Source organism: Symphodus melops, assembly GCF_947650265.1.
Source record: "Symphodus melops genome assembly, contig: scaffold_216, whole genome shotgun sequence".
Taxonomy (NCBI): Eukaryota; Metazoa; Chordata; class Actinopteri; order Labriformes; family Labridae; genus Symphodus; species Symphodus melops.
This window is the reverse complement of record NW_027636464.1, coordinates 22,501-47,750: the sequence shown is the minus strand read 5'-3', so window position 1 is coordinate 47,750 and position 25,250 is coordinate 22,501. Positions and strand designations below refer to the sequence as shown.

Here is a 25,250-nt window from a genome sequence, read left to right as displayed (position 1 = left end):
CAATAAATGTTTTTAAACAGTGAGATCAGCAGTGATGTCATAACCATCATCGTTTCTGCTCGTTTTGAAGAACTACAACTCCCACGATCACAGAGCGTCACAGCGACGTCTCTGAGCCCGCTGTTACCACGGAAACGTTTCCTGTCATAGCTTGTGGTCAGTCAACCTGTGCTGGTTATGACATCACAGCTGACACCTGGAGAAAAACTCACTGTTGAGCTCTGTGGTCGATTTGATGTTGAAAGGCATTCTGGGTAGTGTAGGCGATCCCAGGTTCAGGATGCAGCAGAGTGTTTGTCGACTTTCTCGAGTCACAGGAACGACCTCTTCAGCGACCTCGCTCTTTAAAACGCCAACACCGAGTCAAAGCAGCTTCCATGTGACCTTCTGGAGGTTTTAACCCTTTCCTCGTCTCCACAAAGCTTTCTGTGACATCATGAGGCGTGTGTGCGGTGTCAGAGTTTAACTGACTCAGGTGACAGGCGGCCGGAGGTCGACCTGCGCAGTTGAGCGAGGCGTGTCGACCTCAGGTGACAGCCGGCCGGAGGTCGACCTGCGCAGGTGAGCGAGGCGTGTCGACCTCAGGTGACAGGCGGCCGGAGGTCGACCTGCGCAGGTGAGCGAGGCGTGTTGAACTCTGACACTGGTCCATGTGTGCGCTGCAGTCGGCCGTGGTCGCGCTCGGCTGCAGCTCTCCTGCACTAACACTGCTGTCTGTGCTTCTGACTCCTCCTCTTCCTCCTCTTCCTCCCTTACCGCTCCCCCGTCTCACGCTAGCCAACGAAGACTCCCTTTCCAAGGTATGTCATACAGACTGTTTGTTTTTGCTTTTTCCCCCCTCTCCATCTTTCTTTTTTTCTTTGTTTTCCGTCTTTGTTGTCTGTCTCATTTCACCCAGGTCGCCCACCCAAATACAGCAGCGTCCCGGAGCTGGGCAGCCTCACCCCGACCTCCCCCTCCAGCCCCGTCCATCCCCTCCCCCTGCCCAGCCCCAGCTCTGGGGATGTAAGTAACGATGGGGGAGACGGTGGAAGCCCCGTCACACACACTCCTATTGGCCCAGTAGCTCTGACAGCCATCACACCCTGAGACCTTCACCGACACGTCATTAGTTTGTTGTCTCCATGTGATAATCATCAGCCATCACCTGAGTTTTACTTTCAGCCTTACAAAGTGAACAGCATCCATTACTTATACCTCTCAGTGGTCACACGGGCGAGCGTGCTGCGGCGGCCTGAAAGGTGAGGAGAAACAGGCCGCACGTGTCCTTCCCGTGTTCCTCGAACACGCGAGCGTCTGTCTCCAAACCCACCCTAACCGCTAAGCCATCTATGGTCCAGTGCAGTTGACCTTCAGGGCCACCGTACACCTCGCTGCAGATGAAAAACAAACACACCAGACCAGCAGGGGGCGCTGAGGTGCAGCTTCAGGCCTCTTTGCAGTTTGTTTTTTTGTTTGCAGCGCGGTGCTTTGTTTTGTTTTAGCTTGAAAATAGACGAAGCTGATTTGTGCGTGTCATGGCGCTTCTCACCTTGTTGCTAGGTTACAGAAGTTCACCTCTGCCTCCCTCGCTGTTTAAGCTCTCTGCATGCTGAATGTTTACAGAACAGTCCCAACCTTTCTCCTCCGCCATCGTCGTTGACCGTATCAGAACCCCTCCTCGATTTGGATTGGTCGCTGAGGGAGAAGTGACATTGAGTGATTCTCCCGCCGTGTTGGCCGAGTGTTTCTTGGCAGAGCTTTTCACCTTCTTCACCCGTCTCGCCGCTGCAGCACGTTTGCCCTCTTACAATAACCACGACTCCGAACACATGCTAACTGCAGATACCAGCTCACTCCTCTGTGGGCTCGATTAACACACCATGTCCATTAGACTTTAGAACAAACCCAATCACGGTTCCTGCTCCCGCCTCGCCTCTCCTCACACGGTTGGTGGGGCTCCGTTGGGCAGGGAAACTGATTGGTCCAATTCTTCCTCACAGGGAGACATCCATGAGGATTTCTGCACTGTGTGCAGACGCAGTGGCCAGTTGCTCATGTGCGACACGTGTTCTCGTGTTTATCACCTGGATTGCCTGGATCCACCCCTGAAAACCATTCCTAAAGGCATGTGGATCTGTCCAAAATGTCAAGATCAGGTAACCGCTGCAGCCGAGGCTGATCCTGAGTCAGGGGGATAGGGGGTACCGCAGTCCAGAGAGGGTCTGTTAGCAGGGCCGCTAGCTTAGCTTGACTGTGAATCTGTAAGACTGTTCAACCCTTTGTAAGCGTAAACATGAAGCAGTATGGTTTTTTTGTGCTTCTGTCTCATTCATTATGTCAGCACATACCTGCATCTCACATCCATCCACTTCATTGCCTGTTCCTTTTTCAGCCTCACACATAGCGTGGCGTTAAGTTGACCTCCTTTAAATCTTTATTTCTGAGTCTCCGCCTTTATGACAACTCCGAGCTTCCGTCCCCAGATCCTGAAAAAAGAAGAAGCCATCCCGTGGCCCGGCACTCTGGCTATCGTTCATTCCTACATCGCCTACAAAGAAGGTGACGTCAGCCTCTTTTTGTGTTCCACTCGAAACATCTCGCAGTTCAAACGATGAGACATTAACTTTGTTGACTCTGCTGCAGCTAAAGAGGAGGAGAAACTGAAACTGATGAAGTGGAGCTCAGAGCTGAAGCTGGAGAGAGAGCAGCTGGAGCAGAGAGTCAAACTGCTCAGTAACTCCATAACGGTAAAAACACCCTGAAACAGCAACACGGCCCGACACCTGGGGGGGGGGGGGGGATCTGGACATTAAATCAAAACATGTTTTAACATTATTATTGTTATTGTTTTGGTAAGAACCAAATTTCATTTAATTTATCACTTTTCCAGGGAGCCTTTTGTAAAATCTGCTCAGTGACGACAGATTAGCTTTTTGGCTAACTCTGGTATATTTACAGAAATGTTTATTGATGTCCATTGTCCCTCTAAAACTCATGGGGGGGGGGGGGTCTTTTTACTATTCACATTTTAATATTCATGAACAGAACTAATATTTGAATATTTGAAAATGATATTAAGATGTAATAAATGTAATGTTGACATGTTGGCCCCTGTAGTTCCAGAGAAACTTACTTCAAGCAAAACAAACTTCTTCATGCAGTTTTATATCTTGTTTTGAACTTAGAATTAAACCTTGTTGTTTTTCATCCATCAGAAATGCATGGAGACCAAAAACACCATCCTGGCCCGTCAGAAAGACATGCAGATGTCCCTGGACAAAGTAAAACACCTGATTCGCCTCATCCAAGCCTTCAATTTCAACAAAGCTCTGGCAGAGACAGACGGTAAGGACATCAGCGCCAGAGTCCAGGACAGAGCTGAGAGCGCGGCCGGCTCTGAACCCGTGACAGGAGACAATTCTGCAGACAAAGTCAAAGATGGAATCTCTTCAGCCAGCAGCAACGCCGATGAAAATGACAAACAGGAGGAGCACGGAGCCGCAGGGAACAACCAGACATCAGGAGCAACAGGAGGAGACACAGACAGCCCGGCGCCGCTAGAAGACAGCGCAATCCCAACAGCAGATAACAGTCCTGCTGTAGGGACGGAGGCTGGAGCCGGGTCAGGGGGCGGAGCTGTGGCGAGTGTTGGGGCAGTGGGTGACACGGGGACTGGTCTCCAGGCGGAGGTTGTGGCCAAGCCTGACACTGAGGCAGTTCTGGTTGTTAACATTCCCGCACCCTTAGTGGTTGCAACTGTTGCCACAACCAATGGTACCACCGAACCTGCCTGCCCCGACCACAGCCCCACAGGAGGCGGCACCACCAACGCCACCACCAACTCTGAGAACAAGACAGCTGCCGTCAACCCTCCAGAGACAGCGTCGGAGAAGAAACAGGAGGAGATCACTGACAGTGACGGCAGCAACAACAACAGCAAAACCTCAGAACCCTCCCAGCATTCTTTGCCAGCTCTCGTCAGCAGTTTGGACAATAAAAAGTAATGCTTTGTCTCTTGAGTTGCGGGAATTCAAACATATATATAAAAAAAAAGACTTGCTTGCACCGCACGGTGCCCTGAAGTTGCCAATCTGTATAAATGTTGTTTGTTTGCATTGTATTGTCAGACTGTGTCAATGGTAGATATACAGCCCAAGTCGCATGACTCTGGGAAGAAGTAGGCTGCTCCGCCCCTGAGCTGGGACAGGAAGGCTTACGCACCAGTGTCATCATGCCAATTAGTGATAGACGTCAGTGGTGGGAATGCTCTAAGGGAGATTTAATTCATCATCACACCAGTGTGTGCCTGTTATAGTGGCCCCTGTGTTCTCATGTCGGGTGGGGAGATGGGTTCACATGGTACGAGGAAAACTGAGAACCAAACATCTGTCAGGGGTGACTTGTCTAAGAAGCAGTGTTGTGATAGAGTATGCATACTGAAAAGAGAGCCTGTTCAAACCCTCGTCCAAATTAATTAATGTGAACAACCGTGAACTTCTGCAAACCCATGAACCTAAACCCCGAACCCTGCACCTTCACCCCAACTGCCAATCGTCGTTTACCAACTCCCCTGATTTCACCCAACTGTACGCAAACAAACCATCTCCAGTCCATCAACCATCAAATATGGCCACTTTGAAGGGTTAACCAACAAGGTTCAGAATGCTTCAAATAAACTTCTTCAAAAGAGGATTGTTGGAGAGACGGGGGTAGACACAAGAACTCACCAAAAAGGGTAAAAGCACAAACTTTCAGACAGATTGTCTAAAAGTTACTGTTTTGCACTCGCTGGTGCCCATCGAGCTAAAGAGGGAACGTGAGGGGTTAAATTGAGATGCTAAGGTTGAGTTCAACAATCCTACAAACCCTTCGTTTGAAGCACACTGTTACTGGTAAAAAGAAGTCCTTAAGTATCCCATTAACTTTTGACCACATCTGTTTCCCTTCATCAGAAAACCTTTTCCTGTTGTCATTAAACCCAAACTTGCATCATTTAATCCTTTAACGGTCCGACCCCGGTCCCAATGCCTTGTCGAGACAGCCAGGTGAAACCTTCCTGTCATAGATGGATGAATCCTGGAAATGGGTTTACCAAAGCACACTTTGGACGGCCTCCTGAGGACAATCATGGTGTAGAACTTGATTTTCAATTATCTCAGGTTCAAGGACTTCATTTGGAGGATTCTTACTCCTTTAATCCAGTTTCTCCAACATCCAAATAAGCAAAGACTCAAACCGTTGAAGCAGAAAACATTCCCTCTCATCAGTAAACTGCAGTACGCTTCTATGGATGGATTCTTTGTTTCAATGAGACAAGACAATAACTTCAACGTTCCACTGGACGTGAAGCCTTCCCTTGAGACCTAAAAGCTCAAACCTTTCCAGTGTGCCAACAATTCAACATGGCCTTCTGGAACTACAAAACTCTGATCCAATCATCTAAATCCCAGACTACCGATATCCAAACACCCTGATCCACCAGCAATCCCAGCTCACATCAGACTAACCCTTCATTAGACAACATTAAACCTTTGTCTGTAACATCCTATCAAACGCCAACATTCCTCCTTCTGTGGGCCAATAGCAGCCACCCTTCCATTAGTGGCTTAAACCCAAATGTACCATCTACAACAACCACCCACTACAACCCTTAGAAACATTTAAACAACTGATCACTTTGTGTGCTTCAAGTCTACCAATAACCAAACACCCTGATCCACCAGCATTCCCAGTTCACATCAGACTGACTCTTCATTTGACAATGTAAAACCATTGTTGTTAAAATCCCATCAAACAACATTCCCTATACTATGGACCAATAGCAGCACTCTTCCACACGGGTCACTTAAGCCCAAACTAATACTTTCAATCTAATTCAACCTTCCTCTGGAACATCAACGACTGCACAGATGACTTCATCCTCTTCCAGTTCACCAATGACCAAACCTTTAGACCAATGTCTTTAATATCCCATCAATCAATAATATTCCCCTTCCTATGGACCAACAGCAATACCCTCCCACTAGTCACATAAACCCAAACATACCTCCTCCAGTTTCTCTGGCATCCCAACATCACTTGATCCTCTTCAAGTCCACCCATGACCAAAATCCCCCCTACTAAACAACAGTTCTAGGGAACCCCCTCCCCACCTCCTGACCTTCTCGTGTCACGTTAAGCTGATACAAAGGAAAACCCAAACATATCTTTGTTGGTCAAATCTAATTTAACCTTCTTCTGAAACCCAAACAACAGTTAACCCATCACTGCACCCTCCTCCAGTTCACTCATGACCAAACATCCCCCCCAAACCAACTGGATCCTGGATCACGCCCCCTTCACCCCTCCCCACTCCCTTCCTGTTTCCATTTCCCCTGAGCTCAGGCAGACAGGATGTTGAGCGTTGGGTTCAGCAGGTACGAAGGACGAGGTCGAGCAGGTACGGTAGCCTCACAGATGTTTCCAGTGGTGTCGGTCAAGTGTAGTGATTGAGTTTTCATTCGTGAGTCAAGTGTGTCAACTGTGAGCACTAAATGTGAAGTTGCAATATTGCAATGTCAACACACACACAACTATATCTGGGCTGTTTTTCTTTTTTATAGGAAAAGATATTCAGGTCTTCCTAGTCTTCAGAATAAGTGCTTTCTGTTCCTGAACCTGTTGGACTGGCATTAACAACACTAAAAGGAATCCTCTCTTTCCAGTGGTGATCTTTGCATTATGTACATTTCTTTTGTTGAATCCTGAACTGCCAAAATGATGTTGTATCCAAATTCAGCAGGGACAAGTCCACTTACTGTATTGAACGATCAAATCATTGGCGTTGTAAGATATAGATGCTACCATTTCAGAAATTGGAAGTTCCCAGATGGAGACAGGAGAGCTTATTAAACAATAACACTAGAGGAACTTTTATTTCCTGTAAATGGAGGGATTTGTTGTATGAACTTTCTCCTTCAGATGGATTTCAGAGGACAAAACCACAAATCCTGAGATTAAAGCACAAGCTTGCTGCATTACAAAGACGTACTGGAGAGCTTTTTGTATGTTAATATGGAATTAAACAGAGTATGCATCTCTTTGTTGTGATGTGACTTATCCCCACATTGCCAATATTTTTCTAGGAGGGGAATACAAACCTCTTTCTGACTTAAAGGATCGAGTGTAGTTCATATTCTGGGGGGGGGGGGGGGGAGAGGGGGGCGCGTCCCCTCACAGTTAGATTAGTGCATCTCTTTTCTTTCTGGAGCATGTCTGGGCTGAAATGTGATGCTGTTATTGGTCAGCTTGGTGACTGTCAGTTGGGGTCTGTCTTTGTCTGGTGAGCTGATCATGGCTTCTTGTTGGGTACGGGGCATTAACAAACTCTGCTCTGTTCAGAAACGGTGCCTCTGTTCACCCTTTTTTAAATCCTTTTCTGTCTTTCTTTTTGCTGTATTGGAGCTTTTTGTTTCGCTGCAACTTCAGCTGTCCAAACAGGTATTCACCCCTGATAGTGTTTGATTCTTCGAGCTGTCCCGTGTTCAAAATGATCTTTAAAAGCTTTTAAATGTTGTTTTATCCACTTAATTGATGAAGATATCTGAAGCCATGCTAGCAGCATTTTGGTGTCCATTCTTAAAGAAGTGATGATGATGATCCCTGCAACGCTGTGAACATGTTCAATACTTCTATACTTACTGACGACTTTTAAAAATGGAGCAATGCATGTTATTGTGATGGTCGATAGTGTCTCAAATGGGTTCATTGAGACGGGTCGGAGAAAGAACCCGTCCAAAGTGACGGGGAAACTCCTGCATGCTAACTTTAGAACTTATTCAGGATGTTTAGATGGAGTGCAGAAGAATCACTGAAAACATTCAATCCATTTGTTCCTGTGATACAGATATCATCTGATTTTTAACAGAACCATATCAAACTTTTGACCGATAAATAAATCTAGAAATATCTGAGATAAAATTAGCCGATAGCGATAGTCGCTGGATGAGCTAAAATGATTAATATGTCAAGCTCTTACATCGATACCTTCACCGAGCCTCGATAGCATTTTAAGAAACTTTTAATGCGTCTAATTATTTTGTCTTTAACATCAAATACCTGCAGGACTAATGACATTCCCTCAGTGTAACGCTTATTAGCTAACGCTACCATGCTAACATGCCAGGCTAACATGAAGAACATGGGGAACATGTGACCCTGTGAAACAACATGTTAGCATTACCATTGTGAGCATGTTAGCATGCCGGTGTGACACTTAGCTGAGGTGAAGCTAGCTGCTAGCATGGCTGTAGCCTCTTAAAGAGTTAAACTCTGTAACGTCAGAGCTGCTGTATCTGTGCACGTCTGTCGGGGTGAATACATGTCTGTCACACTTCTCTTTGTTTTCATATCATGTGGACTCTTGTAACTGAATCAGCATATCTGAAACGACACGTTCTTTCTTTTGACATCAGCTGTACAAACTGCCTTCATTCAGAAGATCCCAGAAAAAGAAACGAGAGACATTCTGTGTAACATTTCCGTGTTTGGCCACAGTGTCGTCTGTTTCTAAACAAGAGTTTAGCCATCCGAACAGAAAATGGCGGCCGACGTGTCCCCGTCTCCTCACAGAATCCATGTGTTGTGTTTTGTTGTCGGTGTGTCGACGTGTGTTCTCTATCGGACAGAGCAGAGCAGTCATCCAGCTTGTCTTTGAACGAGCCCGCTCCAGACAAACTGGACCTTTCCCTCTGTACAGTAGGTACCTCGAGTGCCTTTCTTCAAACAGCAGATAATATTTGTCTCTTGACTTGCACTGTGACTTGTAGAACCTTACTAACCCTTCAGATGACCCTCTTAACACCCAAAACCCGAACCAGTCCCTCCCCGAGTCTCCGGAGCCCCGGCCCCTCCCTTCACCTCAGGCTGCCAGTAGTCGATGCAAGTGGAAACTACATTTCATAATATGCCGTTTAGATTGACCAGATAGTGTTTTGTTTTTATAGGAGTTGCCTTAAATGTGTTTTATTTTCCTTTTTAATGTGGTTAACTTTGAAATTAGGAAAAAAAAAAAAAATCGCTGCAGACGCTGAGGATGTTCAGAGGTCGTCTGGTGAGGAACGTCTCAACAGAGACGGATTGTTGTTGTTGACGAGGTCTCACTCGGTGTGACAGCCGGTCGTTTCCAGATGCACTTTTGCTTTGACCAGTATTATGATTATTATTATGATTATTATTATTATTATCATCATCATCATCATCATCATCAGAGAGGAAGTCACGCTCTGGATCTTCACTCGGGAGCTGTTCCGTTGTTTGGTTGACTCGCTCATCGTTCCCTTTTCTTCTTCTTGTGTTTTTCGGAGGAGGGATGAGTTATCAGGTCTTGGGAGGCGGAGCCTGTTAGGACTGAATAAACCGACCCGCACCCTGATGGGCAGACTTTCACCCAATTAGCAACTTCTGTCCACTCAGTTTGGTGGAGCGCATGCCTTCTTATGCAAATTTTTATACAAGATTTGTCAAACCGTTTTTAATATGCATTTGTTGTTTTAAGTTTTTTTTTATGCGAAACTCGAGTCACCTTTTCTTTCCTCGCCGGCGTCCTGATGCCAAACGTGTGCAACACTTCACGTTAGAGACGCTTCTTCCTGACGTCATCTTTTTACAGACTCCGGTTTTTAATTAGGCTAACGCACCACGCTGAATGTTAGCATCCCAGCAGGGCGCTCAACCAATCACGTCTTCGTGTCTGTCACTGGTTTCTTCTTCTAGACAGAAGTTGGCGGTTTCAGTTCGGCTGAGCTCAGACAGTAAATTTATCCAAAGAACACGGCACATGTGCATCTGTAGTTTTGGAAGCCTCTCATGTCGTTGGTGCAAATCATTCCGGATCGTTTCTGCGTTAGCATCGCGCGTGTTAGCCACGCTGGAAGAGGACCGCGTTTGTCTGCAGCCGCGTTGGCGGACGTCTTGTATGCATTGATCTCCAGCTCCCTGAGCGGTGGAAGCATCCGGTTAGCTCGTCCCCTCCGACTCCTCTTTACGTTTTAAAGCGATCAAGTCATGATTGTGGCCTTCTAGTATTCTGTCGATACATGACATCAACCCGTCGTTCCGCTCACCATCCATCCTGTCCGGACCCGACTGTACACCTGAAGCTTCTTACCTCATCCACAGCTGATTCCATTGGGGGAGGGAGGGGGGGTGTTGAGTGCAAAAAAAACAAAAAAAAACCGAGAAAAGTAAAAGAAGTCTTTTTTTATCTTCCATTCGGTGAGATGCATTGTAGCGATATGAATAAAGAAAAAGTTCACCTGGTGTGCTGAATAATGTGTAAATTGGTAATTACACAATCTGAATATTTGTATAATTGTTTGTATTTTTTCATAATGATTTTGGAAAGGAATGTGTTTATTTTTTTGACTTCTGTTCCAGATGTGTCTTCTGTTGGCCTGACATTGTGACTGGTCTGGTGGGATTCTTACCTCTGTATTGAGCCTCTTCTGTGATGAATTCTTTGTATGCAGTGTTTAGGAAATACTGTAGGGAACATGGGGAGGAGTGATATTAGGAGCATTTGATCAATTTGTATTTATTTATTTTATCATTTTGTTAATAAATTGTGAAAAGCAGCGCGTCTCGCTCCGTGGACTTCCTGTTTTTACTTCATACATTCGAAGAACAAGTTATGATTTTGTGTAAATCAGATATTTGTTTCACTCTTTGGGACTTCAGGGGGGTCACGGCTCGGACCTCTGGACCAGAGGCGTCTGATCAGGATCCTCCTGTTGCCTCTTTCGGGAAGTCTTCTGGGCACGTCCAGCTGAGACGAGACCCAAAGCTCGCTGGAGCGATCCCGTCTGTCCTGGGAGTTTAATCATCTGTTGCTCGGACGAACGCAGTTTGGGTCGACTTGCACCTGAGCAGCTGTAGATCAGAGATGGACTTCAGGGACTCCGTCAGAACCTGTGTGCACGAGATGTACGTGTGCCATGTTTTAGTTTTTGACTTTTCGGGGCTCCATAGCTTCATGTACAGAGAAAGCTAAGAGATGAGGGAACATCCCCAACTGAGCATGGCGTGCTGTATCGAACCAAACTGAAATGTTATCCGACATCACCCAGAATGCACTGGGATCGTTTCCTCCCAAGGTTCCTCTCCGGCTGCTCCCATTGGACAGGCTCAAGATAATACTTAGAAAACGTTTTTTATCCCAGAGGCCGATTTGGAAGCTGAGCTTTCAGATGAACACTGGCGCCCTCATGTGGTCACATTGGGCATGACACCCATGATATGGGTGTCTATGGGAAAAACGGTTTAAGGAAAACTGTAACAAAGAAACATATCAGACAAAACAAAGTTAAGCTAACGTGTTCTCCTACAACCCCCAGAATGCACTGGGCCCCGTTTCCTCTGACGGTCCCTCTCCGGCTGCTCTGATTGGACAGACTCGAACTCACTTCCGTCGTGTTAGAAAAACCCAAACTGAGGAGGGTCGCGTTTTAGTTAGTCTGAAAAAGTTTAACGTGTTTGTGTTCCACGTGAAGGTGTGTTTACGATGAGCGCGTGCGTGGTCCTTCGCTGTAAAAAGTCCGAGTGGAAACTGAGTGAGAGAGTTAATTATCACAGTCTGAAGAAGAATTCAGAGATGAAAAACCGTGACTGAGAGCAGTAAAAAAAAAACCGAAATATTAAGAGGACAGCGACCCAAGGCTCCTTCAGCCCCTCCGACTCTGTAGTCCAACATCTCTCACCGGAAGTCTACAAATAGTCACACCGAGAGGAGCCGACTGAAACACGAAGAGCTGGAGTCTGTTTTACATCCACGCCGAGGGACGATAGCAGCTCTCAAACAGGTCAGAACATCTCTAAATTCGAGTTAAGTTCGAGTCAAACAGAAGACAGATATCGGGGTTAAATAAGTTATCGCGAGAATTGGGATCCTGCGCAGCAGAGTGGCGCAGCGGAAGCGTGCTGGGCCCATAACCCAGAGGTCGATGGATCGAAACCATCCTCTGCTAATCCTGTTCTTTTCTATCCTTCTGATATTTATTTTGAAGTAAAGTGACGCACATGTTGCGTATCACGTCAAACAAACAACAACATGAAAGTTGTTTTCTGACCCGTCCACACGAGCTTTTATTTATTTTAAAAGTAGCCGTCAAATCTTTTGTGCACTTCATCTTCATCCTCTTCTCGACCGCCCACTTTCCCCCGGAGCTGTCCTGTGTTTATGTCCATGTCCTGGGGCAAAAAGGTAAAAGACCCTGCTGGTAGTACTTTCTAAAGGTCCAGGGACTTTGGGGGGCGGGGCAAGCAGTCCTGAAGGTCTTTGATTGGTCCTGAGTATGGTTACCTCTTGGTCTTGTTTTGTATGTTGATACAGTTTGTAATCATGTAAATGAACTCATAACTCAAAGTGTTGATCAGCAGCAGCAGTAATATTCAGTGTGAATTATATTTCCCTGCTCATCAAGAGATGACAACTTCCTGTCAAACATTGCTCATTGGCATCGATCAAACCAGCGACCCTGTCTGTACTGGTGATGTCACCTCACGTCACGTGTGCTGTCGCCCGCTCGCCCGCTCATTCTCTCTCTCTCTCTCTTCTCAGACAAACATGGAGGCGAGAAAATGCTGCGTGAACAGCTGCCGCCAACTCTCTGATGAGCAGCTGGGGGGGAGAGTCCCAAAGCGCCTGGCCCTCTACTGTTTCCCCTGCTGGAGGAAGAACGAAGGCGACTACATCTCCACTCTGACCATGAGGAGGCGGGCCGCCTGGGTGGCCGCCGTGGGACAAGGCGACATCACGTTCAGCCACATCCCCACGTCCATGAGAGTGTGCTCCCGACACTTCCACTCAGGTGAGTTCAAGCTTCACGCTCACGCCACACACGGGGAAATCTTCCTCTCAACCGCGCCGCTCGGCCGCCTCGTCACCTGTCCGCAGGTAAACCGGCCTACGAGGTTCTGGAGTCCGACCCGGACTGGGTCCCGTCCCTGGAGCTGGGTCACCACGAAGAGGAGACGCAGGAGGAACTTACAGAGGCTGAGAAGAAGACATCGTTAAGAAGTCCTCGAGGAGAACCAGAGCCAGCAGCAGCACGAGGAGGAGGAGGAGCACAAGGAGGAGGTGCAGCAGCACGAGGAGGAGGAGGAGCACAAGGAGGAGGTGCAGCAGCACAAGGAGGAGGAGGTGCAGCAGCACGAGGAGGAGGAGCACAAGGAGGAGGTGCAGCAGCACGAGGAGGAGGAGCACAAGGAGGAGGTGCAGCAGTACGAGGAGGAGGAGCACAAGGAGGAGGTGCAGCAGCACGAGGAGGAGGAGCACAAGGAGGAGGTGCAGCAGCACAAGGAGGAGGAGCACAAGGAGGAGGTGCAGCAGTACGAGGAGGAGGAGCACAAGGAGGAGGTGCAGCAGCACGAGGAGGAGGAGGAGCACAAGGAGGAGGTGCAGCAGCACGAGGAGGAGGAGGAGCACAAGGAGGAGGTGCAGCAGCACGAGGAGGAGGAGCACAAGGAGGAGGTGCAGCAGCACAAGGAGGAGGAGGTGCAGCAGCACCAGGAGGAGGAGCACAAGGAGGAGGTGCAGCAGCACGAGGAGGAGGAGCACAAGGAGGAGGTGCAGCAGTACGAGGAGGAGGAGCACAAGGAGGAGGTGCAGCAGTACGAGGAGGAGGAGCACAAGGAGGAGGTGCAGCAGCACGAGGAGGAGGAGCACAAGGAGGAGGTGCAGCAGCACGAGGAGGAGGAGCACGAAGACCACGACCTCGACGTCGAGGTGCAGCAGCAGGAGGAGGAGGTTCAGCAACACAAGGAGGAGGAGGAGCACAAAGACCACGACCACAAGCAGCAGCAGGAGGAGTAGGAGCACGAGGAGGAGGAGGACTTTCAGCAACACAAGGAGGAGGAGGAGGTGCAGCAGCAGGAGGAGGTGAGGAGTACACAGGACAGTCAGTAAAGAAAAGAGAGGTGCAGGATGAAGGCGGAGCTTAAAAAGCTTCTGTGACATCATCATGAATATAACACAGACTTGATTTCAGGATGCAGGACGATGATTGTTTGTTTGTTTGTTTGTTTGTTTGTTTGTTTGTTTGTTTGTTTGTTTGTTGTGATCCAGTTCCTGTGCGAGCGGCGCTCTGTCCCTGGAGAGAAGCCCGGTCTCTGCTGCAGTCCGTCCTGAAGCCTGAGGAGGACGTCAGACGGCGCCCTGCGGACCAGACGCCCGAGGAAACGGAGCTTCCTGCTAAAGAGGCGGGCTTTAGAGTAAGACAGGAAGTCAACCCTGAAGAGGTTGATTGATTCTTTCACAGTCTGGAGACGTGTCAGAGACCTTTTCTGTCCCTCTTTTAAAGTCTCTGGTCTCAGTCCAGCTGACGAACCCGGGTCATGTTTGAGTCCAGCAGGTTTCTCTGCAGTCAGCTGATCGTGAGCTGACGCTGTCTTTCAGGACTTCTTCAGAGAGTCTCTCCGGGCGGCTCTGAAGGGAGCCAGCAGGACTCTCCCAGACCAGCAGACCAGCAGGGTCAGACCTGAGACCAGCAGGGTCAGACCTGAGACCAGCAGGGTCAGACCTGAGACCAGCAGGGTCAGACCTGAGACCAGCAGCCCGGAGTCCTGTGTGAGCTGTGAGCGTCTGCAGCGGAGCGTCATGGTGCTGCAGGAGGAGCTGAGTCGACACACAGGGCTGCAGGTCGGCGTCCAGGAGGAAGCGCCTGACTGTGAGTGTCTGCTCTGAATGACTGGGGGGGGAAACAGCGCCCCCAAATGTCAGCTAGGGTACTGCACTTAACGTAGACGCAGGATAATCAGTGCACTGTTTATCGTGGTGTTTATGGCTCCTGATGTAGTCTGTGACCTTATGTTCACCTGGAACACGTGACCTCACTGTGACCTCACTGTGACCTCACTGTGACCTCACTGTGACCTTTGCAGCTGTGCATCATGATGGTGAACCGGTGTGCATGTCGATAGTCTCTCACTCTGCTCTGACGTGGTCGCCACAGCCCGGCGTGCACGAGGGAGCGAGGGCCCTTCATCCACACTTCCCGTTTTTATCGTCATACTCGACTAAACAAATGAATGTGCTTGTCTTTTTTAGGGGCGGAGCCTCTCGAAGGAGATGACGACGCTGAAGTCGAGTCGTCTTCCGGCAGCTCGAAAGTTTCCGCCCAGCTCCGGCGGGCTCCTCGCTTCCAGAAGTCCTGGCTCCACAAGTTCTGGTTCCTCCGCTACTCTGCAGCACAGAACCTGATGTGGTGCTACGTGTGCCGCCTCCACACCGACAGGAACCACCCGAGCCGGGGCATGGTCCAAGGAACGAGCATCCTGAAGCTGCACAACATCAAGCAGCACACCGCCAGCCTCAACCACAGAAACAACGTGCAGCGCCACATGGAGCTGGGTCTGTCTGATACGGCACCTCGCCATTAACGCCGCTAGCTAGCTGTAAGCTAGCTGTGATGTCATAAATCCTGCAGGTGCGTCCAGGTGCCGACATCCAATGTAGTCAAACAAAAAACTGTGTGTGAACTGTTTCAGGCACAATGTTGAGTTTCTCTTTTGTTCCTCACAGTGATGAAAAACATGCCTTCATTAGTCCTGCAGGGGGCGCTCTAACGTCACAGGGAACTCTTTGACATCCTGTGGCTGCTCCTGTGATGTTTTTATTTTTCTTAGAAAAGAAAAGTTCCATAAAGATGTTCAGATATAAAATCATCCCACATCTTGGAGCGTGCAGAGACCCTTTAAAGAGTTTAAATATTTAACCATCCTGCAGTTCCTGGAGTGTCCACTAGAGGCTGTCTGCAGAAACACAGGAAGTCACATACACACCCATTCAAAAAGAGAGCAGAGGTGTCAGTATGGAGGAGGCGTGGCCTAACAGCAGTTTGGACTGGATGCCACGTTCTTCCTTTATTGGCTTCATTTGTTGACCAGAGTAAAAAAACGCGATGTGAAAACAACCAATCAAATAAAAGAATGAAACACAATCAATCCGAGCGTGAATGAAAATGTCCAGAGGTGAGAGTCTGTTCTTACATCAGCAGGGAGACTCTGAGACGTGCTGGGTCAGGACTCAAGACCTGACTGGGGGGGGGGGGGGGGGGGTCACAGTGATGATCATGTTAAAAAGCATGTGAGGAATCAAAGATATCAATAAATCTATAAAGATGGACGATACATCAAAGAAAGGTAAAGACCATTTCATCCCTCATCGTGTGTGTGTGTGTGTGTGTGTGTGTGTGTGTGTGTGTGTGTGTGTGTGTGTGTGTGTGTGTGTGTGTGTGTGTGTGTGTGTGTGTGTGTGTGAGATAAAGTAATGTGACACATAGACCAAAACACAGACTGTTATTGAATGAATGAGACTAAATCAAACAGATTTTGTTTATTAAAAGAAGAAAAAGTTCAGAAACAAAATCTGATCAATACAAACATGATTTGGTTCTTTTCCTAAAAGTCCAATAACAGCAGTGTTCACGTTCACACACACACACACACACACACACACACACACACAGTGTGTGCAGGTAAAAAGGTGAGTGCGTCTCCGGATGAATTTCACTGTGGTAAGTTGAACGTGTGCGCCCTGGTTCTTCCTGCATGTCATTTCCTGTGATAAAGATGGTGGTCACAGCTCGGGGAGGCGACTGAGTCGCTGCGAACATTTCACGGAAACTTTACACCGGGCAGCCGCGGAGGCAGCAGCCGGGGGTCGGAGCTCTGCGAGCGGGCAGGAGAGCCGAGCCCACCCGGGAGAGAGGCTCCGCGTCCCCGCTGCGTCTGTGCACAAGGTGGGTCTGTGTCGGTAGCCACAGTGGCCAGCAAAAATGGCTTCCGAAAACAGCAGGCAGATTGCCAGATGTGTGCAGATCGAAACAGAGGAGGAAGAGTGGCGCAGATGAAATTCACTAACCCGCTCATCTCAGAGACTGTGTGAAGACCCGGACCCTGGAGGGGTAGTGGTCCTGAAGGAGCTCACAGTACACTGAATACACAGGTCAGCAGTTAGAATGCATGAAGAGCTGCTGGGGGGGGACAAGCCTCCTTTATGTGTCCCTTCACAGAGACACCAATTTGTTATTTGAACCTTCTTGACCTGAAAATGTGTCAGGATTTGATTTCTGTAGTTCTATTCAGGTTAAACACGTGATTCTGTCTTCAGTAAAGTAAACACAGGGTGCATCTGAGATTCTGGGTTTTACACTAGAGACCCAGACCTGGATCCGAGCACACTTGACCCCAGAGTCTGGATCAGTGTGAACACAGACATACTGGACTCGGTCAACACGCCCGAGTCCGCTTGAAGCTCTCGTCACTGTAGAACTGTTGTATCTGCGTCAGACCCGATCGTCCTCTGAGCTGCACGCTCGATGTGGACGTCTCAGAAATAACAAGAACTTCCACCGTTAGCAGGATGGTCGCCACGTGAGCTACGTCATAGCGTGACATTATTGCAGCAGGACACAGTGAAGCAGGCCAATCAAATGTAACATCAGGATTGTTGTTTTGTTTTCCTGCAGACGGTCGAAGAGGACGACGTGCTGATCTCCATGAACATGGTTCCAACATGAGCGACTCGTTGGACTCCTGGTGTGAGTGCTGATCGATCATCTGTTGAACAAACGACGTCCTCGTCAGCCTCAAGTGAAAATATGACCTGCCGAGGGAGCTCAGTCCTGTACTTATATTTACTGTTGGACCTGGACCCGTTACAAACACTATAAATAAGAGCAGGGGCGCAGTTTGAGCCCCCGTTAAGATCTAATTGGCCACCTTCAGTTCCCAAACTACCATTGGTTATTAGCCTTGTCGTTTTGGGTGTGTCACCGCTTTGATTGCATTTTATTGCATCACCTTTTTGTCAGTCTTTAAATCGTGCCTTTGGTTAGTTAAAAATATAAAATTGTCTTTATAATACAAACTGTAATCTTTCCTTTGAAGCCTGATCGATGGTGTTCAATCAGATCTTTGTCCTCCAGTCTGTGAGGAGTGTCAGGATTATTTCCAGAACGAGTGTCCGGCCCACGGGCCCCCGCTGTTCATCCGGGATACACCTGCAGCCCCGGGGTCGGCCAACAGGGCGGCGCTCACCGTCCCATCCTGGCTGGAGATCTTCACCAAGGGAGACGAGGTGGATGTTCGCTGCGTGGATCCAAACATCCCCAAGGGGGCGGTGTTCGGTCCGTTCGAAGGGGAGCTAGTGACCAAAGACAAATCCTCAGGCTTCTACTCCTGGATCGTGAGTCACACCAGAACATCTGTTCTAGTACGACACCTGTTTCCAACAAGCCCAGACCTAGAGCTCAAAGCCAGTCCAGACCCATTCCAGAGCAGTTCATCAGTCTAGAACCAGTGGACGCCTGTAGCTGGGACAGTTTAGACCAGATTAGAACCAGGACCTTTTCAAGTTTAGAACGAGAAAGACCAGTTCAACAAACTGTATAAACCAGTTTAGAATCTAAACTTTATTTAAGACTAGTTCTGACATTTTATTGTCCCTTCAGATTGTTGATCATGACAACACCTACCGATCTATCGATGGCAGCGACGAGACCAAAGCCAACTGGATGAGGTAAAACTTTATCCTGTTAGGAAACCGGCACATTTAAAGGTTCATTACGCTTCGTTTCAAATTATCTCAGAACTTTCAAAAGACTAGAAGCCGTTAATCTATTCTAACACTTGGCTTTTTATTTGGAATCATGCCTGCTTTTCTTCGATCCTGATGTTGAAAATAAAACCTAAAAGTACTTCCTGTTGACCTGCAGGTTTGTCCGTTCCTCATCTGAGGAGAGCGACAGGAACTTGACGGCGTTTCAGCACCAGAAAAGCATCTACTTCAGAGTTTGTCGGACTCTGGAGGCCGGAGAGAAGCTGAGGGTTTGGTACAGTGACGACTACATCCAGCGACTTCACTGTGTCTCTCAGGAGAGCATCGACCGCAACCTGGATTCAGGTAAGCTGCACACAGGTACACGTCCTGCAGTTCCTGGAGTGTCCACTAGAGCAGGGTTTCTTAACCTTTTTGACCTTGGGGCCCAACATTTTCAGGGCGAGGTCGTCTGGGGCCCAATCGAGTGAACGGTTCTGATTTAACATTTTTATTTAATAGCTATTTGTGTCACTATGTTGTAATAATGAATCCTGTTCTTCATTTGTATGTTTTTTAATCAATATATAACCTATACATTGGCTAATTATGCATAAAACCTTGCACAAGTTAAGATCATTTAATTAATTTTGCTCATATAAAACCATGTTTTAGTGCATGTTTGTCAAATAAGTAACACAATATAAACTTAGCAACAAAAGCAATAAAATGAGGTGCTCAATGAAGTTAGGTAGATTTGGTGAGCCACTCAGGCTTCACCCAATAATATTTATCTATGGTGTAAACTTATAACAGACTCACTGAATATTCTCTTTCAATGAAGCTGGTTATCAACCGATTAATATCTACTGTGACCATTGGCCCATTGGCAAAGTACAGTTACCTGATATAGCTAAGAAAACTCTTGTTGTTTCAGGTACAGAGAAGCCCGCCGTCCTGCCAAACATTCAAAAAGACTTTAAATCTTTGTGCCTGCAGTCAGCTCTGCATGGCAAACCCAGTCTAAGAACACAACCTGACGAAGAGCCCGACGGCCAACCCCCTACCAAGAGGAAGAAGATTGACCTCATCTTCAAAGACGTCCTAAAGGCTACTCTGAAAGACTCCAACAAGCTGTGCGTCTCCACAGGATGTAAACCATCAGCGCCCGGTTCAGGGTCGTCTGAAAGAAGCTTTAATGTTTCTAACCTGAAGGTGGAGGAGAACGAGGGCAGCGAGGCACCCTCCACCTCCTTCTGCCCCAACTGTGTCAAACTAAAGAAGAGGATCCTAGAGCTGGAGGAGGAGCTGTCCCGTCTCAGGGGAGGAAGGGACAGAGGTGTCGGACCATCAATGTCTGAACAGCACCAAAACAACCAGGTCCCACCGCATCCTGAACAAGGCCCCATCGAAGATCTACAAGGTATGTTCATTCGAGCCGACAGATGTTAGGATTATTCTTTGATGAACTACAAATTTCAACCTTTTGTTGGCAGTCAAGGAAATGTCAGAGGATCTACCAGACTCAGTTGGCTCCTTCCTTTATGGATCAGGAGTGTCTTAATTTCCTCCATCCATTTATTGTGTTGTATATTTCAGTCTGGACCTGAATGGTCGACCTTTGCACCATGTTAACATGACTAAGCTGGTATCAGAAGTTGAATGTATTTTTTTGCAGGGATGGAGGCCTTGACTCCCACTCAAGTGGTCCTGGAGGAAGACGACCAGGATGTTGACTCTGCTGACGAGTCGATTGCCACAGAACTTGTGATTTCTCCAGAAGACTCAACCAAGTTTTCTTCTGGAGGTCGACGGATTCGCCGCTTCAAGCAGGAATGGCTGAAAAAGTTCTGGTTCCTTCGCTACTCCCCAACTATCAATGAGATGTGGTGCCACGTTTGCCGCCAGTACACCGTCCAATCATCCAGAACGTCTGCCTTCATCATTGGCTCCAAGCAGTTCAAGATCCACACCATCAAGCTCCACAGCCAGAGCAACCTCCATAAGAAGTGTCTGCAGCTGTACAAGCTGCGTATGCATCCAGAGAAGACTGAGGAGATGTGCAAGAACATGATGCTGCTGTTCAACGCTGCATATCACTTGGCTCTCGAAGGACGACCCTTCTCTGACCTCCGTCCACTGGCAGAGCTTTTGAAGAGGTGCGAACTCAAAGTGGTGGACCAGTACATGAATGAAGGTGATTGTCAGAGCCTTGTGCACCACATCGCCCGAACTGTGAAGGAAGACCTCGCAGAGAAGATGCGCCTGTCTCCCTTCTTAAGTGTCATAATGGACGCCCAAAATGACGACTTGTTCTCAGACATGGTGGCAGTGTATGTCCAGTTCATCACCAACGAGGGCTCCCCGAACACAGAGTTCCTTTCCTTGCAAAGGCTGAGCATGGCTAGTGTCGATGGGTATCTTCAGGCAATGGATCGTGCCTTTGGGGTCCTTGGTCTCAGGTTTCAGGACTTGCTGGTGGTTGGTCTGGGGCTAGACGGCACCAACATCTCTTCCGGAACGAGAGCCAGCCTATACATAGCTGTACAAAAGACCTTTCCCTGGATCCTTTGTCTTCCTATCATGATCCATCGTCCCCATCTGGAGGTGCTGGATGCCATCAGTGGGAAGGAGCTCTCCTGTCTGGAGGATCTGGAAAACAACCTCAAGCAGCTTCTCAGTTTCTACCGCTACTCGCCACGCATGATGTCGGAGCTGCGATCCACCGCGCCAACGCTGTCGGAGGAGACAGAGTTCCTTGGAGACATTAGAGCCATTCAGTGGATCATAGGAGAACCAAACGTCCTTAACGCATTAATCAAAGATTACCTGGAGGTAGTTGCACATTTGAAGGACATAAGCAGCCAAACACAAAGGGCTGATGCAGCTGCCATCGCCCTGACCCTCCTCCAGTTCCTCATGGACTATCAGTCAGTGAAGCTCATCTACTTCCTTCTTGACATCATAGCTGTTCTCTCTCGATTAGCCTTCACGTTCCAAGGAGAATACCTGCTCGTGTCACACGTGGAAGCCAAGATTGAGGAGGCTATCCTGGAGATTGGACAGTTGGTGGACTGCCCAGGAGAATATCTGCAGGAGTTTGAGGAAAACTTCCGTGAAAGTTTTAACGGCGTTGCTCTTAAGAACCTCCGTGTTGCAGAGTCCAAGTTTCAGTCCATCCGAGAAAAGATCTGCAACCGCAGCCAGGTAATCCTGTCTCAGAGGTTAGACCTACAGAGCCGTTCATTTGCCAAAGCCTGCAGGGTCCTGGACCTGTCTACGTGGCCTCACAACCGCGAGGACCTGCAGGCCTACGGGGAGGAAGAAATCCAGATGATATTCAACCATCTGGAGTCCATCCCCACTGGGGGTCAGGAGGGCTCACTGGTCAGGATGGAGGCTAAAGGCAGTCTGGTGGTGGAATGGAAAGATTTGAAAGCAGACTACTACAGCATGAACGGTTTCAAAGAAGTCATCAGTCACGTCTGCAGGTACAAGCAGCGCTTTCCTCTGCTGAACCGGATCGTACAAGTCGTCCGAGTCCTGCCCAGTTCCACGGCCTGCTGCGATAAAGGCAGAGGGTCTTTACAGAGGATGTGTAAGAACAGTCGTTCCCGGCTGACTCTGGAGCAGATGAATGACCTGCTGACTGTGGCGGTGAACGGACCGCCCATCTCTAACTTTGACGGGAAGCGAGCGTTGGACAGCTGGTTTGAGGAGAAGTCTGGCAGCAGTTACACTCTGTCAGCGGAGGTGTTGAACAGGATGTCGTCCGCTGATCAGAAGTCCGTCCTGCACAGTGTCGATGTCAACACGGACTACTACCCAGACATTTAGCTACGAGGAGACGTTGTCGAGCTCAGCTAATGAGAAGAAAAGGTTCTTCACCACTGAGCCAACGTCCGTGTGAGAGAGATTCCTGCTCAGCTCAGGGAAACTTTCCTGAGGGATCGAGGAATCAGGAGCCGCCTTGGCTTCATCTGCAAAATGACAACACAACTCCAAACAGATGCAGAATAACCATGCATGTGTTTGTTGACACAGTCAACAGTCCCACAGTCCTCTTATTGCACCGGTCAGAGGATCGATTTCCAATCCTGACGTTATCTCCCCACTGCAGAAAAAGTCAAATGTCTCTCAAAAGTCCCACAAACAGACGCAAGAAGACAACTGGACCCCAGAGACCCAGAGACCCAGAGACCCCAGAGACCCAGAGACCCCTCAACGACAACAGAAAACAACAAACAGCTGCAAATGATTTCAACAAGACAGAAAAAACACAGCAAAGACGACATGGACATAAAACGACCGGACAATAAGTTTATGTCCGCACGTTTGATTGGCCCACACGGTTTTATTGACAGCACAAAAAAAAACATAAACACACAATGACGAGTTAGTTTGAACCGAACCAAAAGCCAAAACAATCAAAGATGCAAAATGAGAAGTCACAGAATGACAGTAGACACACACACACACACACACACACACACACACACACACACACACACACACACACACACACACACACACACACACACACACACACACACACACACACACACACACACACACACACACACACATCTTCACGGTGCCAGATGAGCGTCTGAAACCGTCCGTGTTCAGCTGGATCCAGTGAAGTCTTCTTTGACTGGTGGTCTTTGTCTGAGCTCACTGAGGGTCCCTGCTCTCCTCACATGTCATAATGACGCTGTTGTCTCTTGAATGAAAGTCAGTTATACGTATGAAACAATCAGTGAACTGAGCGTGTGTCTCACTGAGCGTGCTCACAGACGAGCCATTCAGTGGATGTTTAAAGGCTTTATATTTCTAACAGAAACGCTTCTTGTATCCTATAAACTGTAGATACTGTAAATGTTTTCCAGCCTGTTTGTAAGAGACTTTTTGTCTCTTGAATTTCATGATTGTGCCAAAACGAACGAAAGGAAGAAAAAAAAAAAGGTGATTTCCTGCGCCGCCATCAGCTGATGATTCTACTTCCTGTTTGGGGGAACTTCAGTCTCAGCGAAGCCAAAGCTAACGCTCAAAATGCCTGCATGATGATTTGAAGCCGCTTCATTCAGTTAATAAAACATGAGGTTTGTTTTTAAATGAGATTTCTGAAATGTCCGAGCGTGTGGTCTGAATGTCTCTGAGCCGGGCTGCCTTCGTATCCACACGCTGCACGCTGTCTGTATTCTATGCATGCGTTTGCTCTTTTGTCCAAGCTTCTTGTGTAATGTTTGTATGAAGGACGCTGCCGGAGCTCTTTGTGTTTACAGTCAGACTGATGGCGTGCAGCAGAGCTGACGGCGGCGTGATGGTGGGTCTGATGGCGTCCGTCTCCCGGCCTGAGTGCACTTTGATGTTTGACTCTGATGAACCAAAAGAAAACGTGCTCTTATCTGATTTCTGTTGTTAACGCTTCATGATGTTCAACATGTTCTCTTTCAAAGCCATTAAATCTGAATCCAGCCGTCCTGATTGGATGATGACTGTTTCTGTCTGATGCAAACTTTTTTTGAAGAGGTGACAAACTGTGAAGTGTTTCTGCGTGTCGAGTGACAGAGACGATCAGTGTGAAGAGAAATGTTTAAACTGAATGTTTGAGGTTTGACTTCTGAGGCCAGAACAGCACAAAATAACTGATACCCTCCTAGAGAGGGGGCGTGGTCAGACACAGCTCATTTACATATTTAAAGCTACAGACACAGAAACAGCCTGTTCTGAGCAGGGCTGAAATAGAGGGGTTTATAGACCATGATCAAATACAGGATCAGAGTGGATTTACAACAACACACTTCACACACATGATGAAGAGGAGCGAGGACACTGATTTCACCTGAAGAAGAGGAGGTCATGTGACCTTTAAATAGAATTTATATAACTGATCCTGAAGTCATTCACAGTGTTGATGAATGTGTCGGCCTGCAGGAGACAGATTTTAAAACAGAACAAAAAAAGTTTCCTGCTGAGTTTTTCAGGCTTTTGGACTCGAGTGTAAAGAAAACGGAAGGAAAGTGTCAACGAGTGCAGGAAGTGAGCTGACGCACACACACACACACACACACACACACACACACACACACACACACTGTTGCTGTTGTTGTGTTTTTACAGTTTGACAGACAGTGAAAGGACGCTGACTGATGACCTGTGACCTCTCTGTGCAGGCTGACTTCACAGCTCTCTTTGTTTCAATGTTTATATCTTCAGCTGAAGTCAAACATGATGCATCTTTAGAAGATGTTCTGACTCCATCATTATTAAGTTTAAGTCCTTCACCGTTTAAGATGCTGCACATCAGCCCTCTGTTTGTCTGCACTGTGTGTTTCAATAAAGTTATGAGCATGTTAAAGGTTAGCAGAGTGATGACAGCGTCTGTGAATGTCTCTGAGGCGTCTGTCACACAAAACACTCAAATACCAAACCAACGCCAGCGTCGCCCACGCCACGGAGACACACGGCGCCGAGGCCTTGGACATGTGGTCATGAGTGTCCGGATCATTCCATCAGGTCTCCCTCACACCTTCACAGTGACAGACCTGCACCTTAGGGTTAGGGTTCTGTTGGTTCTCCTTCAGTCCTACTCTTGTGACGTCACTCTGTCATCTTCTGGGGGGGCGGGGCTAACTGTTAGAGAGGGAGCTGCAGGAAGCTCCGCCCTCTCAGTGTGAACAGAACAGAGATC

General features: G+C 48.0%; 3 protein-coding genes across 9 annotated transcripts; all 3 read left to right on the top strand.

The window, feature by feature from the left end:
• Positions 1 to 220: 220 nt before the first annotated feature.
• Positions 221 to 10,595, top strand: phf21ab (PHD finger protein 21Ab). The gene is given in 6 exon segments (XM_079373295.1): positions 221 to 875; positions 878 to 1,005; positions 1,983 to 2,138; positions 2,466 to 2,541; positions 2,626 to 2,729; positions 3,198 to 10,595. Coding segments are annotated over 6 exon segments (1,326 nt in total). The 5' UTR covers positions 221 to 802; the 3' UTR covers positions 3,987 to 10,595.
• Positions 10,596 to 11,337: 742 nt separating this feature from the next.
• On the top strand, positions 11,338 to 15,692 carry LOC306819486 (uncharacterized protein). Of its 7 annotated transcripts, XM_079373292.1 has the most exons (9): positions 11,338 to 11,819; positions 12,578 to 12,827; positions 12,914 to 13,339; positions 13,376 to 13,621; positions 13,667 to 13,765; positions 13,829 to 13,897; positions 14,084 to 14,229; positions 14,414 to 14,684; positions 15,065 to 15,692. In XM_079373292.1, the coding sequence occupies exons 2-9, from the start codon at positions 12,584 to 12,586 to the stop codon at positions 15,394 to 15,396; spliced, it is 1,833 nt and encodes a 610-aa protein (XP_079229418.1). In that variant the 5' UTR covers positions 11,338 to 11,819; positions 12,578 to 12,583; the 3' UTR covers positions 15,397 to 15,692. The 7 variants fall into 7 exon arrangements, with proteins under 7 accessions (XP_079229418.1, XP_079229417.1, XP_079229415.1 ...); XM_079373291.1 differs by having other exon boundaries at positions 12,914 to 13,585; XM_079373289.1 differs by having other exon boundaries at positions 12,914 to 13,621; positions 13,832 to 13,897.
• An 812-nt stretch (positions 15,693 to 16,504) lies between these two features.
• Positions 16,505 to 23,505, top strand: prdm11 (PR domain containing 11). The gene is made up of 7 exons (XM_079373286.1): positions 16,505 to 16,757; positions 17,487 to 17,558; positions 17,946 to 18,205; positions 18,471 to 18,538; positions 18,735 to 18,922; positions 19,494 to 19,979; positions 20,235 to 23,505. Exons 2-7 carry the CDS (start codon positions 17,534 to 17,536, stop codon positions 22,391 to 22,393), a joined length of 3,186 nt encoding a protein of 1,061 aa, XP_079229412.1. The 5' UTR covers positions 16,505 to 16,757; positions 17,487 to 17,533; the 3' UTR covers positions 22,394 to 23,505.
• The last annotated feature ends 1,745 nt before the right edge of the window (positions 23,506 to 25,250 follow it).

What these genes read in the sequence shown, in the direction of transcription:
- prdm11 (XM_079373286.1), top strand. Translation starts at nt 17,534, where the DNA reads ATGAGCGACTCGTTGGACTCCTGGT. An exon ending in CGACCGCAACCTGGATTCAG is followed by an intron (nt 18,923 to 19,493) that starts GTAAGCTGCACA and finishes TTGTTGTTTCAG; the next exon opens with GTACAGAGAAGCCCGCCGTC. An exon ending in CCCCATCGAAGATCTACAAG is followed by an intron (nt 19,980 to 20,234) that starts GTATGTTCATTC and finishes ATTTTTTTGCAG; the next exon opens with GGATGGAGGCCTTGACTCCC.
- LOC306819486 (XM_079373288.1), top strand. Translation starts at nt 12,584, where the DNA reads ATGGAGGCGAGAAAATGCTGCGTGAACAGCTGCCGCCAACTCTCTGAT. An exon ending in CTCCCGACACTTCCACTCAG is followed by an intron (nt 12,828 to 12,913) that starts GTGAGTTCAAGC and finishes ACCTGTCCGCAG; the next exon opens with GTAAACCGGCCTACGAGGTT. An exon ending in AGGTGCAGCAGCAGGAGGAG is followed by an intron (nt 13,898 to 14,083) that starts GTGAGGAGTACA and finishes GTTGTGATCCAG; the next exon opens with TTCCTGTGCGAGCGGCGCTC.